The sequence below is a fragment of the Leuresthes tenuis genome, unplaced genomic scaffold, assembly GCF_036924035.1.
Source record: "Leuresthes tenuis unplaced genomic scaffold, fLeuTen1.0.hap1 SCAF_3, whole genome shotgun sequence".
Classification (NCBI taxonomy): domain Eukaryota; kingdom Metazoa; phylum Chordata; class Actinopteri; order Atheriniformes; family Atherinopsidae; genus Leuresthes; species Leuresthes tenuis.
Genome location: NW_027325357.1, coordinates 3102113 through 3120595, shown reverse-complemented (window position 1 = coordinate 3120595; position 18483 = coordinate 3102113). Strand labels below are relative to the sequence as shown.

Below are 18483 nucleotides of genomic sequence, written 5' to 3'. Positions count from 1 at the left end.
ACATCAATAGGACTCTAAAGTCAGCTGTCAGTATTTCTGGTGGAGAATGAGCTGCAGCAAACAAAGAAAACATGTTTTCTAATTAAAGTTTGTGTCCGTCCAACTGTTACATCTCAGGATTTCCAAGAAATTCAATCAATTACTTTCTCTTCACTTTAAATTCCTGCAAATTTAAAACCAATTAACTCTCTGTTTGGGTTCAAACTGTGATCGTGAGAGTATTAACTGCCAAGGATGCAGAAAAATTCACCACCAAAACAGTACAACAGGCCGTCTAAACTGACATAAATGCATAAATACTTCAGTGGCTCAATAGATCAATTAAAATGCTAATAAATGCAACACAGATTATTTAACTATCTAATATTGTCAAGAATTAACATACAAAACGTGACACAAATTGATTTTTCAGCTTCATTTTTTAACTGTATTCCTTTAACATCTTAACATTTATATATTTAGTCATTTAATTTTCTATTTTATTCTCTGATTTTTGCTTATTTTTTCATTACTGTATTTTTCCTTTTTATTTCCCAATCCATAATATATTTTATTTAAATAATTCAAAGAATTTTTGGCACATGAATTTATTTATTGAGCCGCTGATGAGCAGCATTTTTGCATGATTTTGGATTTTGTCAGATTTGGTTTTGCATAGCTTTCTGCAGGGTCTTTGTCAGTAATTCAGGGCTGAGCTGGACACCTTTGCCTCCCTCCTGCAGTGTTTTCTCGGCTCCTGCAGCAGGTCCAGGCAGCCTGCCGGCTGGTACCCGGCTGTCGGCCGGTCTGCAGCCCAGAGAGAGTCACCCTCTTCCAGCTCTCTGTCTACCTGAAGCGCTGGAGCTTCCAGGAGCTCGGAGAGCACATCTCTCGCCTCTCCAAAGAAGGTAAACTTGTTTTAAACTATCATATGAGATGAGATAAACTTTATTGTTCCCAGGCTGTGTTACAGCAGCAAATACAGACAAAGTTCAATAGAAAAATAAGATAATCGGAATTATGAAAAATAAGTGTTTGAACTAAAAGAAATAATATATGTACATATATATATAATATATATAAACATAATAATATATATATATATATATATATATATATATATATATATATATATATATATATATGTGTGAAAACGATGAGGAAAAAAGAATAATGAACAAAAATATAAAAATATGTACAGTAAGTATAGATATTAAATCGTTGATGTCAGTTTCTGCTCCTTTTTTCTTGCTTTCAGTGGATTTTACAAAAGTTTTACTGGTTCTCTCCACCAAATTTAAACGGTCAGTTTGATCTTCAACCCCCCCGACCTCCAGTGTGAAGAAAGTCCTCCATCTTTATCAGCTTTGACACAGAGTTCAGTCCATTTACAGCTTTGTGTTCAGTGACATGTGCAGGTGTCACTTTTCCAGCTTTAAGTAATCTGCACCTTTGCTTTTAAAAGCTTTATTAGACAGAAAAAGGGGCAGAGACAGTCGGGGAAGACTTGCTGTACAGCACATATGTCAAAGTCCGGTCCTGGAGGGCCGCTGTCCTGCAGGTTTTCCCTGCTTCAACGCACCTGATTCAGATTAAATGGATCTCTTCCAAAGATTAAGTTCTGCAGCAGCCTGCTGATGATGCATTGATCTGGATCAGGTGCGTTGAAGCAGGGAAACATCTAAAACCTGCAGGACAGCGGCCCTCGAGGACCGGAGTTTGACATCCCTGCTGTACAGGGAACCAGGTCAGGACTCAAACTCAGGCACCTGCACATGGTGCCAGGTGGTACTAAACGGTGTCCTCGGACCTTCAAGGTTTCACATCCATCTCTGTGAAGATGACTTTGGGATTTAGACCGAAACCTTGGTGGTTTTCTCTGATCTCAGGGTGGATCTTGGCTTTAAACAAGTGTCCGACCTCACGGGACTGAGTTAGACTCAGCTGTGAAGGTTCTGCTCAGGGTCTGAAACTCTCTGAAACCTGATGCTAAAATATGTACAGAAATAACACTCAAACACTTTTCCTCCTCACTTAAAAAGCTCTGGAAACAGTATTTATGTGCTTTATTCATTCTGGGACTAATAGCAGCTGGAATAAATCTTTGTGGGAGTTTACGTCACTTCAGTCAAAGAAGCCTGGCTTCACACTAAGCCACTAAGAATAAAAGAAGAAGAACTAAGAAGAACACTAAGAATAAAATCTTCATCCTTAATGTCAACAAAAGCTTTCAGCGAGTTCTGACTTCAGTTATCAGCAGAACTTCATAAAAATCCTAAACAAAGTGCTTTAAAGGTGATGAGACTGAAGGCAAAGCTCCGGCAGCGTCTCAGCTGTTGTTTTTCACGGTTTCAGAGTACATCCTCACAGCGCTGCGGAGCCCCAAACGGAGGCGGGCTTTGAACAAACTGAGGGGGCGGGGCTTCACAGAGCTCCTCCCACTGGGATGCACCCTGCAGACTCTCGCCACCCTGCAGATCGACTCCAACCACAAAGTCTGCAAAGCTGCTGCCAACTGCATGAGCAGAGCTGCTGGCTGCAAGGCCTTCAGGAGCAAGGTAGACATCTGCAGATCCATCGTCTTTATTCCAACTTATTCGTGGTTTAAAACCTTTTTGAGGAACATTCCTGAATTTTTAAATGAATTTGGGGCAAACTTTCCGAACAGAAAATGCAAATATGGCTAATTTTCATTATCAAGTTTGGTGTGAATGAACTAAGCTGCAGAAATAATGTCAGCAGATGGTGGTAAAGGCTAAGATGCACGTTTACATACATCATAAACAGAGAAACTTTATTTCTCCCTTCAGGGAAATTCAAGTCTCCAGCAGCTTATACAAAATAAATGCAAAAAATATAAAGGATCAGCTCACATTAGAATACAAAATATAGTTATATATTGTATTTTAGTCACTAACTAAGAATATTTTGAAGGCGAAAACACCAAGAAAGATAAAGGGCTGTGGCCATGAGTTCTTTATGACTGGAGCCAGTATTGGTCGTGTTTACTGTCAAAAAGCAGCAGCTGATTTATCATCTGACTCAGAACATATTTGCCAAATAAATTTACTCTCTTTGCTAAAAGAAAAATAGCTCTCTGGCTGCAGCCTTTCTTTACAATAAAGATTACAGAAAGGCCGACATATCGTGCAAATAGTTCTGTTTTGTTCTCTTTTGTTTCTCCAAAAGCAGAAATAACCCGTCTTGTGTTTATGTGACGACTCTCTCCTCCAGGCGGTGGTTTACTACACAGAGAGTTTGAAAAGCTCCGATGTTCAGGTCCAGCAGGGCTCTTGTGTGGCTCTTAAATGCCTCAGGGTGAGCAGCACACATGAACTCTCAGGAGGAACATTCATCACCACCTGGCACTGCTCATTCAGTGTGTTTGTGTTTGTCAGGCGGCGGAGAGCGTGGACCACATCGCAGATTTATGGAGATCAGCTGATGAAGATCTTCGCAGCGCCGCCAAAGAAACTGTCCTTTCCTTCGGTACAAACTTAGCCTTTCAGGGTCTCGTTATTCTCCGTTTTATCTCTTAGTTTCATGCACTTTCCTTCTGTTTACAGGTAAAAAGGGATACCAGGCCTTCCAGAAGATGGACCAGCTGTATGCTGACATGCAAGAGGAGGCCTACAGGAACCAGGAGACTGAGATTACCATCCTATAGGAAACTGTTCTGCAGACGGGACACAAAGCTTCTCAGCGAGTCCGACTGTGAAGACTAAAGAGTGAATTTAACCCAGACTTATTGGAGTTGGATAAAGTTGAACACCTTGATTTTCACTGAAGATTCGGCTCTCTGGATGGATCACGGACTCCAGTTTACTGAGAACTTGAATTTATCTTTGTCAGATGCTCTGTTGCAGTAACAATAATCTATTTAACATGTCAGGACATCTTGTGCAGCTTAACAATGACTTTACAGTGCTGGGACTCACTTTCAGCAGCACATCTTCATGGTTTTTATGATGGAAAATGAAGGATATTGAAGATTTGTTTTTTATTTCACAATGTTTCAAGTGTGTGGTTGAGATAGATGATTATTAAGCTCGGAGAGACTAAATAAACCCAGAATAACCCCGAACTGTGCTTCTCTTTGGTGCGATGCGTTGTTCTTTTAGCTGAAAATGTAAAATGGCTGCATTCATTTTCCACAAATGAGCTGAGCTCAGTCAAAAATGATGAGTTTATCATTTGTTCTTTTCCCTTAAAAAAAAAACAAAAAAAGTGCAGGGACTGTTTTTATTTCAGATTTTTTATATTGACTGATACCAAATGAACTCAGCAGGCTTTAAATCACCAGATGCAAAGTTATGATTTTTGAACAAGCAGGACATCATGTTAATTATGACAATAACAACAATTCTATCAATTTTTATCGGTTTATTCCAAGTTTCTCTTTTCGGTGCGTTCATTAAAGCAGGTGCTGCCCTCTGCTGGCTGCTCAGGTGAACTGCAGTCAAACCGTCCCGAGGGACCCGACAATGTTTTTTCCCTCGCCACAGAATAGCTCTGGCTCTTAGGTTATTGCTCTGACTGGGATATTTAAGGACTGTTTGTGAGGTCAGTAAAATGGCATGGGAAGAAAAGATGCCCACAGGCTGATTGTGTGCACGATAACGCGTGTTTCAGGAGGTTTTTTTGTGGTAAAATAGGTCAAATTTGAATCAAATCAGGTCAAAAATTCCAGAGCGCCAAAGGTTTTGTGTTGGAAATCCTAACGTGTTTTAGAGAGCAGGAAAGCAGTGATGTCTCAAACTATTTTACCTGTTCACTCCATGGAGGGGACTGATTCTGAGGACTTCAGCAGCATATCGGTATAAACCACATTTAGTTCTGAACTGTGCTCTTCACATGTTTCGTTGGAGGCCGCGTGGTTCCGGATTTGCACTTTAAAATGAAATTTTGTACCCATTTTTAACACCGTTCCTTCCAAAAAAGAATAATTCGATGTGGCAGAGCTCATACGTTTGAATTCTGTGCAAACTTTTCATCTTTTCTTAAAATATTCTGGTAAAATATCTGAAATTGTTTTTCAAAGTCACCAGTAAAGAAAAGGAATGACTGGAGGGCTGAGAGAGACAAAAACAGATAAAGAAAGAAAGTGTGAAGAAATTAATGTGGATGAGCTTAAGAAAGATGGTGGCATGCGAACAAATTCTTCAAATACCGCTAGTTTTGCAGAAAACTCCCACAAACACTATTTTACTGGGCAAAATTGTGATGTTGGTGCAACATGAGACGTTCCAATGATTAGAGGGGTCATAGTTCATGTTAGCTAAATGAAACAGCCTCAATCCAAGCTCTGAATCAAAGTTTGCCTTTAAACATCCCCTCATTGGACCCACCTGGCTGTATTTCTCATACTAACCCTGCCGCAGCTGTTCTGTTTTGAAGGAAACGATCACAGTTACGGCACAAAACTGTCATTTAACTGCAGAATACTCTGGCTTTGTGAAATAAAATGGGTCTAATGTTGTTTTTGTTCAATAAGGGGAGGGGAAAATGATGGAATAATATACTAAAAGCACCAAAATGGTGAATAATTAAGCAACTTTCTTCATCTATCAGGTTCCAACTTTCTTGTGACGGATCGGTTTTGTCAGAAGGAACCTTGTCATGGAGCATTTTGTTCATTTTCCACCATTTATCTTCAAACAAATTGAGCTCCAGACGGTTTGCTGGCCATGTCAGTGAGTTGATATGTGTTTCCTGAGGAAAAGTTTGAACACTGCTCTGTGGAAAGCGTCAGAATCAGAAACGTGTTTATTGGCCAAGTATGTTAACATGCACGAGGAATTTGGTCTCCCAGGCAACACAGTTCAAATTACAGTGGAGAGATCTTATATACAGATTATAAATGATACAATGAAATGAATGATTATGGGACTGGGCCAAGCAGCATTGTGGCTGTGGAACATGTGTTATGGTTTATGTTTATGCATTTAGCTTTTATCCAAAGCGATTTACAGGTAGAGTTAGGGCAGGGATGTCCTGGAGGGCCGCTGTCCTGCAGGTTTTAGACGTTTCCCTGCTTCAACACACCTGATTCAGATTAAATGAACCTCTTCAAAAGGTTGTTAAGTTCTGCAGCAGCCTGCTAATGAGGCATTGATCTCAATCACGTCCCTGAGGAGCACCGGTTAAATCAGAGGTCCTTAAATCAGAGGTGACCTCCCCTGCTGCTCCACTGACAGACAGCAGAGGATACGTTAGGCTGGTGATGGTGATTTATGCCGAGCTAAAATCCACAAACAGGATCTTAGCATAAGTCCGTCCACTGACCTTCATGTCCTTCATCTTCCATGTTTCATTGGACCAAACTAAAGCTCCAGCATCGTCTCCTTGGTGATTCATCTCTGAGTCTCACTTCCATCCAACCATCCACAGTCCCTGGCTGCTTCTCTTCAGCCGCTGTGAGCTGCTTTTCTTCTCTTCAGGTGTTACTGATGCTTTACTTTGGCTTCTCTGGATGGAAATCCCATTTCCTTCAGCTGCTTTCTTACAGTTCTCTCCCAAAACATCGCCTCCTGCTTCTTTAATTGATCTTTTTCTGTTTTCAGACGTGTTGCTTTGAGTTTTCTGTCCCGACTCTTTGACCTGAATGTTTCCCTTTTACAACCTTCCTGTTTAGTTTGTTCTTGCTCCAGATTTCAGACCCAGCTGACTGGGAACAGCCAGCATCTCTGAGCTGAATGACCTTCTGGAAGTTGTTTGTTAATCATCTCTATTGTTTCCACTGGCAGCTCTCTAGTCGTGATTCCTGCCAATCAGCAGGTGCAACAGCTCATTAAGCTCTCTAAGAACTCTCTTTCCAGTGCAGCCTCATTTGCATATTTAGACTTTAGAAATGCAAATCACAATCAACATTTTAACAGTTGAATGTTGACTATATCTATAAAATAATTTTGTTTCATATCACATTTTTTCCCCTTAAAGAATGTATTAAAGCAACATTTTTCAAGAATGGTGTTTGTTTGTAGCTTGAGTTTTCTGTCCCGACTCTTTGACCTGAATGTTTCCCTTTTACAACCTTCCTGTTTAGTTTGTTCTTGCTCCTAATTTAAACTTGAAGGAGTTTTATAATCCTCTCCATTGTTTCCACTCACAGCTCTCTTGTCAGCCAGGTGCAACAGAAACTTAAACTTTGAAGTAACTCTCTTTGAACTGCACACTAATTTACATATTGCAGGTATTTGTCTTAAAAATGCATATTACAAGGTGATTTTTCTCTCTTAAACTGAATAAAATGACACTGATAGAAAGCTTTTTCTGTCCTTCAGAGGTGTTGATTCCATATTTTCTGACAGGCTTTTTATAAACAACCAACTTCTGTCTTCCAGGGTTTCCTGGTGAGTCAGATTTACTGTGGAGGCCAACCACAAAGTGCTTTGACTAAAACAGACCGAGAATTTATTGCGCTTCTATCAACATAGTTGCTAAACCAGACAGGAATTCCTACAGCAGGTTCAGTGTCTGTTCTCACATTTAAGAAGCAGTTTTTGCCTGTAAATGGGAAAATTTTACCGGGCGAAGTTTAAAGAAAACTTTGAAGCAAATTGTGTTAATTGTGTATTAATGAGACAATATGTGTAGAGCACAGAGGATAATGAACAGGATCAATGCAAATTCTGATGTTTCTAATAAAACCGATGCCTGAAAATAGTAAACAGATAAAAGGATTTATAAAGGATTTACTTATTGTTTGACATTTTGTTTTATTGATCTTCATTTTATCCTGACTGCAGCCAACAACTGTTTTTATTATTGATACATTTGGCATTTATCCACAAACTACTGATTTATGTCTTATTTTTACAACGCTATCCTACTTCCAAACCCTACAGGTCGTCCCTCCTTCCATCTTCTATCCCCGCTCAATCCGTCGGTCGGGCCGCGGGGGGGCGGAGCCTATCCCGGCGGTCATCGGGTGGGAGGCGGGGTCACCCTGGACAGGTCGCCAGGGCCACGCGGAGACAAACGAGACACACAGCCACGCGCACATGCATGTTTTTGAACGGTGGGAGGAAGCCGGAGAACCCCTACAGGTCGTGTAATTGAAGACAGAAAATGTCTCGACACCATCTGCTTGCTCTGATTTTACTGAGAAAAACATCCAGTTTTCCACCTTCAACATATTTCATCTGAATTTTATAAAAGGAGAGAAAGTCTGCAGACATTTGAGGTTTTATTAGCAACAATTAAACTGTAACTGGCAGCGAGACACACAGAGAAGGATAAAATCCTCCAAATATGTCTTCGAAAATGTAAAATATTACAAGAAAGATGATGAAATGATTGCAGTTGTGCAGCTATTCTGAGCTTCCTGCTTCTCCTGGAGTATCTGATGAAATGGTGCCACAAAAACTGACACATTTCGATGATTAAAAACTGGAAAGTCTGTGGAAGTTTGTCTGAAAAGGCTGGAAAATAGCACAAGATGAACTATTCGTGCATTTGCTCTGATTTATGAGCGTGTTGCAGACATCGGGGGTCCGTGGGGGGGGGGGCTTTAAAACATATTTCAGCAGGAAAAACAGATCAGCTGTAATGTAACCAACATGCATTTTTATGTAAGATTGCTTTCTGCTTTTCTCCTCCTCCCTGAGGTGCAGTTCTCAGGGATTTCAGCTGGAGGTGCTAAACATGAACTCCAGATCTGGATTAGAGATAAATCCAGCTCCTGTGTGGTGAACGCCGCAGATCATCTGCTGTTTGATGAGGATGAAAATAGAAAATAAGGAGGCGGCGAATGAAAGAAGAGACGGCTGATAGCTTCGCTTTAACTCAAGTTATCGTCACACAACTCAAACCAGCTGTTTGAACTCTTTTCCACACTGCAAACATCTCATAAAGTGAGGAAGCGTCAGTTTCTGGAGTCCCAGCACAGATAAGGTTCAGAAAAGACCCAGAAAAGGATCCCAACGAGCAGCGGGACCCCATGTTTCACCGCATCATGCGTGTTTAAAAGCTCCAAACAAAAGAAAAGGCTTTATTTGATCAGTTAGGATACATTTTTGCAAATGTTTTCTAAGTTTCAGGAAGTTGAGAACAGGCTCAATGGGAGATATTAGATTAGTTATCATAACGATAACTTTGTGATGTGGATAACGAGCTCAGATTGATGAGTTTCTGCACAAAGTTTACCTTAGAAGAGACTTTTTATGTAGTTTGTGTCGTCTGGTTTTGTCTGACAGCAATATGTGTTTATGTGATTAAACCACAGAATCTAATTAAATTCAGAATAGAATCTAAGATTCTTCTCCTCACATATAAAGCTCTTAATGACCGAGCTCCATCACATCTTAAAGATCTCACAGTTGGATATTTCCCCAACAGAGCACTTTGCTCTCAGGCTGCAGGTTTCCTTGTGGTTCCCAGAGTTTCTAAAAGCAGAATGGGAGGCAGAGCCTTCAGTTATCAGGCCCCTAAAAGCAGAATGGGAAGCAGAGCCTTCAGTTATCAGGCCCCTAAAAGCAGAATGGGAGGCAGAGCCTTCAGTTATCAGGCCCCTAAAAGCAGAATGGGAGGCAGAGCCTTCAGTTATCAGGCCCCTAAAAGCAGAATGGGAGGCAGAGCCTTCAGTTATCAGGCCCCTAAAAGCAGAATGGGAGGCAGAGCCTTCAGTTATCAGGCCCCTAAAAGCAGAATGGGAGGCAGAGCCTTCAGTTATCAGGCCCCTAAAAGCAGAATGGGAGGCAGAGCCTTCAGTTATCAGGCCCCTAAAAGCAGAATGGGAGGCAGAGCCTTCAGTTATCAGGCCCCTAAAAGCAGAATGGGAGGCAGAGCCTTCAGTTATCAGGCCCCTAAAAGCAGAATAGGAGGCAGAGCCTTCAGTTATCAGGCCCCTAAAAGCAGAATAGGAGGCAGAGCCTTCAGTTATCAGGCCCCTAAAAGCAGAACGGGAGGCGAGCCTTCAGTTATCAGGCCCCTAAAAGCAGAACGGGAGGCAGAGCCTTCAGTTATCAGGCCCCTAAAAGCAGAACGGGAGGCAGAGCCTTCAGTTATCAGGCCCCTAAAAGCAGAACGGGAGGCAGAGCCTTCAGTTATCAGGCCCCTAAAAGCAGAATGGGAGGCAGAGCCTTCAGTTATCAGGCCCCTAAAAGCAGAATGGGAGGCAGAGCCTTCAGTTATCAGGCCCCTAAAAGCAGAATGGGAGGCAGAGCCTTCAGTTATCAGGCCCCTAAAAGCAGAATGGGAGGCAGAGCCTTCAGTTATCAGGCCCCTCTCTGTGGAACCAGCTGCCAGTTTGGCTTCAGGAAGCAGACACCCTCTCTACCTTTAAGATCAGGCTGAAACTTTCCTTTCTGATAAAGCTTATAGTTAGGGATGGCTCAGGTAATCCTGGAACATCCCATAGTTCTGCTGCTATAGGCCCAGCCTGCTGGGGGAGCTCCCATGATGCACCTCTCCTCCCTCCATGTACATATGACATCATTGCTGTCATTAACTTGTGTTTCTCTCTCTCAGCAGGTGTCTCTGGCCTGGTGTTACGCTGCTTGTTGTCCCCTCTTTCCTGTCCTCTCAGCCCCAGCTGGTCCAGGCAGATGGACCCTTCCTGGTTCTGGTTCTGATGGAGGTTTCTTCCTGTTAAAAGGAGTTTTTTCTCTCCACAGTCGCCTCGTGCAGCTCAGGACGGGGGATTGGATCAGAGAGAAGTTTCAGTTAATCTGTTGGTTTCCTTCTTAAAATCCAAACTAATTGGATTGTAATTGGTTTGAATCGGACTGTATCTCTGAAGCCTTGAGATGACTTGCTGTGTTTTAGCGCTTCATAAATAAAACTGAGTAATTGTGGACCTTCAGGCAGCCACAGATCAGGTAAAAGAGAAAAGATGGAGTGAGGGGTCACGGTTTTATTTATGTGGGACAAACAAGAAGAGCTTTAAAAAAACTCACATCTGAACATAAGACTGCAACAATCAATGTTTCATGTTTACTCTGAGGCTGGATTTTCTTTTCCAAACCACTGACCTTCATATCCTCATTTTAAGATGTTTGAATATTTTGTTTTTTACCTTTTGAAACATTGTCATACTAGTTTATTTGCCTCTCATGGCGCTGCGAGTGTCTTATGTGGAACGACTGATGCACACCTGTGTCAGATTGACAATAATTGCATCTTCTTTTCGTCCAACTTTGACTCAGAAGTGTTGAAACGTTAGCCTGTTTGCTAACTGAAAACTTCTTAAAACTGCAGAAGAATCGGTGGTTCCAGCCTCCTTTTATTCTTTGACATCTAAGGGAAGGCGTACCGTCTTAACCCTTTAATTTATTTAGATGTGAGCAGGTTATATGTGTGCAACACAAGCACTGAGAAATCTGATTAAAGTGTCACAGACTCCAGCTCCGAGTTCATTTTCTTGGCTCGTGTTTTTGAAACAAGAATCTAAACTTATCCACATTACTGTACATTTACCTTAGAGTTAACCAGCAGATTGTTTCCAGACATGTTGGAAAAGTCTAACAGTTTCAGAACTTCTAAAAATGAGAATGTCTTCATTTAGCGTCCTCCAGTTAGAGCTGAATCACCAGTTCATGAGCAAATGGAGTTTCTCTGCAGCTGACTTCTTCTTTGTTGCTGATTTTAGGTTAAAACCTTTAAATTTCACTTGTTAGACATTAGTTCCATCCCTAAATGCAACATCTTTTATGGAGAAAACCGTCCTTTGTGGATTTTGGGTGCAGGAGAACAGAGATTAGGACTGAAAATGAAGGCTTTGGGTGTCTCCTATAAGAATTTAATCAAGTTTTTATTCCATGAGGGAAGATTAAGACGGACTCATGAGATGTTTCTGCTTTGGTGTCAAACTTAAACATTTTATAGGCGATAAGATCCTTAAAAAGGCTTCATACTTCATCTGAGGTCATCAACAAGGAGGCGGATGAAAATAAATTAACCTACAAGTAGGAAAATGGTGTCCTGTGAAGAATGAGAATAAGAGAAGAACAGCTTCAAAACTAAGACACCTTTTTGTGTTCAAGAGAAAACTGAAGTCCAGTTAAACACAGAGAGGAAGAACTTTATTTAAATTAAAAACCAAAGCAGTCGGGCCGCAGTGAACATGTTCCCCACTGAGGCTGCAGCACTCATACCAAAAGGTACAAACCGTGAACATACCGGCCGTGTCTGACAGCTAAACATTAACACTTACAGCAGTGAAACACAAGGAAAGAACTAGTAAACTGTGAAAATACGACCCCCCCCCCTCAGCCGGCTCTTTTCCTTCAGCGTCGCCACACTTTTACGGCTCTCGGCATCACAAAAAAACAAATTTAAACGCTTAAAGTCTTTCATTCATCCTGCACTCACACACACTCTCTCACTCACACTCACACACACACAAAAGGTTTTTCTACCCTTTGGAAACCTTCAGCATTTTGTTTAAATTCATAAAATTTGTGTGAAACAAACAAACGACACACCATGCATGAGGAAAATAAACTTTAAAAAAAGGGAAACCTAAAGTTTAGATCACAGAGGAGGGGGGGGGGGGCTGCAGAGCACAGCGGGTTGTACCGACCGCATCATCACACCTGTGAGAGGCGCGTTGTGGCGGTTATTCACAGCATGGTTACTGATTGTCCAGTGTCAGTGTGCGCTCCCTGCAGAGCGTGATGTGTGCAGAGCCACAGAGGCGCCGGGGTCTGGTGGCCTGGATCTGCCCACCACCCGGGCTTTAATCTGGGCCAAGCGAGTGAGCGCAGCTGCCTGTGCGGTTCTGAGTCCAATGTTGGCGATCTGAAACACTGAAACGTGGCGTATACTGGAAACGGTCGAGTATACTATGAACTGAAAGTGTCTGAGAACATTTTGTCTCCCCGGCCCGAGTTCACACTCCTTCCCTGCCTCCTCCAGAACCCCCCCTCCCCTCTCTTCTTTACAGTGTTCATATAACTCCAGAACTGGCTCTACTCCCCTCTTTCAGCACCATCTCTTCCACCCTTAAAGTGTAGTCCAGCCCCCTCTCAGCATGGCAGTATCATTCTACAGTAATTCCCAATCAAAGCCTCATTAATCTCCAAGCCTCCCTCCTCTCCCTCTCCAGTATGTCTCCTCTGCCCCTCTAGGTCCCAACAATCGCTGGGTCGTGCGCGGCGTCCGGCAGCGCGGCGTCCTGGCAGTGGTAGAGGAAGCAGTTGCCCCAGCAGCTGTAGCAGATGAGGAAGAGGGCAGCCAGGAAGACCAAGGCACAGATGGTGCAGGGTTTCCTCTCCAGCAGGAAGCTGAGCAGGTAGAAGCCCATGAACATGGAGTGGTTGAACCACAGAGCTGGGTTCAGCGGCTTGGGAATGAGCAGCACAGGGAGCAGCCACTGTAGACAATACATTGTCAGTTGTGTTTTTGAAGGAGGTCGACGGAGGCTTTCTGCGCAGCTGCTGCAGTACAGTCCCGGGTTGATCGAGGTCTCTGAAAGGAAGAACTGACCGCCCTGAGCAGATGGTTCAGATGAGGGAGAGTGGGTCTATCCGACTGAGCTAGGATGATGCAGGAAGAGGTCAAAGCAGCCTGAGGTCGCTGTCGTCAGGTCATCCCTGGAGAGAGCAGCAAATCTGAATTAAGCCTGGTACATCTGAGGCTAACGTTTAAATAATATTCAGATTAAATTGTCCTGTGGTGAATAGTTTCAACTCTAGACTGAGGCATCCTTTACTTCCACAACACTCCAGCTTTAAGGACACGACTGGACGCAAACAGCGAGCTGCACGTGTCTGTATGGGGCTGATCAGAGTGAAATCTCTTGTGAGTTCTACCAAGACGCCTACATCTAAATGTAATTCTCTGCACCTTCTCCTGAAAATCTCTGCTGTGAAAGTGGGTCATTTCTGCCTTAACGTTATGTTGAGCTTTGCTTTTAAAAAAAATATCTGCTGATATTTTACAAAGCTTTTCCCCTCAACATTACCACTTTAAAAAGGAAATACTTTCATTTTAATGCCACAACACAAACCCCCAAAAATCTGAATTTACTCCTAAAACTGGGCATCAAGTCGCCTGCTCTTTATACCAAACAACATCGTATTTAGTCACTTCTTTTACCGCTGTATGAGACTGCATCACAGTCACTACTGATCTAAAAATGTATGAACAGACTCACTTTTGCTGCCCACCACAGATTAAAGTGCATAAGAAAAATGTGGCGTGTGGCACCCAATGATGCAGTGAACGCCATCATCTCACACAGTTGTGACTAATCAGTACCACAGGCCTGTTAATCACTCCTAACGCAAACTTTAAAGCTACTACTCACTGGTGACTTCCGTGTATGGGCCTGATATTCATTACTTAGCCACTCTGCTAATGTTGCCTCGCTGCACACCAAACAGCTCCTCTCACCCAAAGTGTGCCATCATATTAACAAGATTTACTTCAGGTACACGCCTTCAATTAAATCTACGTCCAAAATAACGTGCACAGAGTTTAAAGTGTCTGGTTTAAAGGGGGGGGAACAGGATGCGTCTGGCAGGAGGACAAAGGCTGAGTTATTACTGTCAGAGGCAGCTGCTCGCTTTTCCTCACTGCCACATGACCGCATAACCTGAAATGCACTCCGGTGGATAAATCCAACTCACGCCGGTATCGACTAGTCTGCCAGCTTGCTGAGTTAAACTGGCAAGTGTTCACGAGTTCAACGGCAGGTGGAAGGGGAGGTTACAGCATGAAACACCTAGCCTCGCCTAGTTAGGTAAACTGTATTTATCCTCTGAGTAAGGCTGGAAAAATAACCAAAACCAAACAAGCCAGGGGATCTACATCTAACCCATTCTACAGTGTATGAGCAAACAAGACAGCATTTAAAATACTATACTTACACATAAGATTGCCTTCATTCAAATGGTAAAAGTGCAAGATCAGGTAACGTTTATTTAATTAACCTGAAACTACACGAGCAAACAATCGCATTGTGTTACGAAGCTACAACTTTAAAGTACTGTTTTGGAAATTGTAACTGCTATTCAAGCTAGCGTTTGAGCTTAAATCTGTCACAATCCAGTCCAGGTATGCATCACGTCCGTAAACTAAAGTCAAGGCCTTTAAAGATTGGCATCAACGTCGTCTGCGTCGACGAAACAACGCTCACCGGAGGCTAACGAGCTAGCTTAGCTTCATCAACAACACAGTTCTCAAATGTACCAACGGGTTAAACACTAGAGCTAGTCTTGGTAAAAGTGAAGGTGTGAACAGTGATTAAATTCAAGATAAATATGAACAAACCTGACATCTTTAGGGTTCATTCTCAGCTAAGACAAAACATCCAGCACCAAATCTGTCAGCGACTGACTGCGCACGTAGCCGCTAACTAACAAACTAGCTACCGACGGCTGTGGTTAGCTTAAAGGACCCTTGCTGCAAAGTCTGGCGACGAGGTATAGGTGTCTGTAGTCTGCCTGAACAAAATTAACATGTCGTTTCTGTCTATCCAATAATGCCACAATGGAGATACTTCTGAACCGTTTCGTTTTGCAGACCTGTTTTCCTCCTCGTCACCAGCATTGATTTGCACGGATTTTACTAGAATAAGCACACACTGCACAAATCTGATCAACAAAGATGTAACTTGATGATTTTTTTTATCTTAAACTGTACATTATCTAAACTTTTGTGTTTGGAAGCTTCTCTTACTGATAACTTGGGGTGCGTTGATATATATAGACTATATTGTTATAACAGACTTCTGTAGCTTGAATCTAAAATGTTTTTATTGCTAAACTGTAATAACTTATAATAAAATATATTGTGTTTTTGAATGAATTTGTTCAAGAGACAACAAAGACGTCATCAAAACCCCACAAAAATCTCAAGTGATCATAAAAATGATGTGGTGCAGGGCTGGAAACCAAAGTCACGAACTGCAGCATCTCAGCCTCTGGGTGCTTTAGGGGAGTTTCAGGCCCAGGAATGTGCATAGCAATAGCTAAAGTACTTAAAATTCAATTCACAAACGTATCTTGCTTTGCTACATGTCAAACTAGATCAGTGATCATCTCTAATTTGATATTCTTTCACAATGTAATTTCCTTTTTCACTTATATGTAGTTTATTTAAATATTTGTACCTGTAATTAGTCATTTTTGTATTGTGTAAGTTGTCATATGTAATGTTTGATTCCTGTCAAATATTTGACATCTTTTTAAAATAATTTGCTAAGGGTTTTATGAACAAAACCGCTGATCGTGGATAAGCTGAGCCTTATCTGAATTAATCTCAGCAAACACTGCCTGTTAACGAATGGACCAACATCGAGTAAACGATGAATAAAATGTTGGCCGAGTCTGACACGTTACTACTTTCATGGTGTCTGGTTTTAGATCTTTTCACTGAATATCAATTCTTTGTTTTCTTTATTTAAAAAGTTGACTACTTTATGTGTTCTTCTGTTTTTGTTCAGTTTCAGTCGCTGTGATCCTCCTGAACGTTCCTTTGTGTTTCTCAGCCTTGAGTCTTCATCTTCTCTTTGTCGGATCATCTGTTTCCCCGGAGTCATTCCCCAGCTGCTGTTTTCTTGCTTTCTTTATCGGGGTGTCCTTGACCCTTCGTTATCTTTTGGATTTTAGTTTGGACTCAGTTACTTGGATCTCTTGCTCTTGACACAGGACTGACACATTGCTAAAAAGAGAAAACAGATTAGTCCAAAGAGTCCTCAACAAAACTAAAGATGAATAAAAATTCAGAATCCATCTCAAGATGTTTGTAGAGGAGATGCTAACTTCCATAACTTTTTCCCTACCTTTAACATTTTTTCCAAACTTAAAATAAACAAAAAACTATGCAAATGATCACGAAGATAGAGTTTCATGTTTTAAAATGGTTAAATCAGTGCATACAGGGGTCAGTGTTACAAATATAACTACCTGTTGTTGGTCATTTATGCTTTAATCTGAATCTGAACACTCCAAGTGAACTGAAAGCTGAGCTGCAGTTGTTTTCTACACCAATTCTGGATTTCAGGGACAAGAAATTACACACAACCCATTTTCTTCAAACTTTATTTCTCACACTTATCAATGGCAACAAAAAAAATAAACTATGTGTGATCAAAAAGTATGTAGAAAAGACTAAACTGAACTGAAATGATTCAAAATGAATAAATACAACAAAATGTTTGACAAAAAACTGGGTAAAAATCTAATTATTTGTTTTATTCTACTGTCGAATGCCTGATTAATTGTAATGGCATCACTAACAAACATCCAGAAGTTTGGCATCAGATTGTGGGAAGAAAAACATTTGAAAGTTGAAGTGATCAGAATGTTAATTTTAGGGGAAAAAAGCAACAAAACTGGTTTCTATCAAAGCCTTTTAATTATCAAACAAAGCAACATCAGCTGCGTGTTTTATTATTTTGGTATTTGCTGCAAAGCTGAAGCTACATGCTGATCTGTTCTTTCTCCCAGCAGATAATAAGAGGACTGCCTGAGCTGTTTCTTATGCTCTTAAAACAGAAAATCTACACTCCCAGACCCCGTGAACACCCCCAAAAATCCTGCTTGACTGACAAACTACACTCAGCATAATTCATAATGAAGCCTTGTACAGTATTATTAAAAAGTCAAAGGAGTAAAACACCTTGATGAAATGCAGACGTGCAACTGTAGCATCAAACTCATAAAAAAACCTGCTTTACATGAATCTGACCCCAATGTCAGTGTCACGTCTGAATGAGCTGCTTATCATCAGCAATTCTACTTTAATTTAGTGACATTTTAGTTTATTTAGTTTAGCATTATACTTTATTGAGGAGGACTTGAAACTATCAATTGAGACCCTAAACTCATGGGGAAAATATTTATTGATGCTGAGGTGTTAAGTAGCATCATTTCCTAAGCTTCACAATGACTAAAAGTACCCAGAACGTTTAACTTCAGGGGAAAAGATGCAGGGAGATTAGATAACTTAGATCTGGATATCAGACCCAGGAACAGCTGAAAATATCATATCACTCTGGTGGCTTGGGAACGCCTCAGTGTCCCTATGGAAGGGCTGGAGACCTCGGCTCAGATCAGGTCCTGGATAAGATGTAGAAGATGGATGGATGGAGTCTGAACTATAGTAACCAGTCACAGCCTAAAGGAGGAAATGTGCTCAGCTGCAGTCATGTAAACCTGCAATGTGGCACTTTCCTACAGGGTAGTGCTGAGTTGTGGGTATGCATACATTTGCTTTAGAATATGACCACAATAAAAACAACAACAACCGAAGCTTCCTTCCCTAATTTTCAAGCTGGCCCCAAGAACATCAGGTCCTTTCAGGCCTTTTTGGTGGATAAAGCATCCTTTTAGTTCTGTTTAAGTCTGTTTGTCCTGTGGTGGGCATGCAGGAGGTCAGGGAAAGGAGCATCCAAAAGTCCCTCGTCACAGTTATAAACTTGTTTTTCGCCCCCTGCTGGCCATTAGAAAGAACGCAGGCACTTCCTTTTCCAGAAGAGGAGGCTGCATTCATCTTTTACATAGAGCCTGTGACGTGCACATCACTACTGCGACTTTAACATGACAAATGGGGCAT

General features: G+C 41.6%; 3 protein-coding genes across 4 annotated transcripts in view; 1 reads left to right on the top strand and 2 right to left on the bottom strand.

Moving 5' to 3' along the window:
• The window catches only part of ripor3 (RIPOR family member 3), a 68069-nt gene extending 64014 nt beyond the window's left edge, over positions 1-4055 (top strand). The window contains exons 22-26 of the mRNA XM_072381445.1: positions 723-887; positions 2335-2537; positions 3214-3297; positions 3378-3468; positions 3546-4055. Of these exons, the coding sequence (XP_072237546.1) occupies positions 723-887; positions 2335-2537; positions 3214-3297; positions 3378-3468; positions 3546-3646 (644 nt within the window). The 3' untranslated portion in view covers positions 3647-4055. The remainder of the gene's footprint in view (positions 1-722; positions 888-2334; positions 2538-3213; positions 3298-3377; positions 3469-3545) is intronic.
• The window catches only part of LOC140302914 (uncharacterized), a 163421-nt gene that overhangs the window by 10601 nt on the left and 134337 nt on the right, over positions 1-18483 (bottom strand). The window lies entirely within an intron of this gene.
• Positions 11938-15304, bottom strand: blcap (bladder cancer associated protein). Of its 2 annotated transcripts, none has more exons than XM_072381433.1 (2): positions 15196-15304; positions 11938-13514 (listed from the first exon to the last, which is right to left on the bottom strand). In XM_072381433.1, exon 2 carries the CDS (start codon positions 13307-13309, stop codon positions 13046-13048), a length of 264 nt encoding a protein of 87 aa, XP_072237534.1. In that variant the 5' UTR covers positions 13310-13514; positions 15196-15304; the 3' UTR covers positions 11938-13045. The 2 variants fall into 2 exon arrangements, with proteins under 2 accessions (XP_072237534.1, XP_072237535.1); XM_072381434.1 differs by lacking the exon at positions 15196-15304 and adding an exon at positions 14793-14845.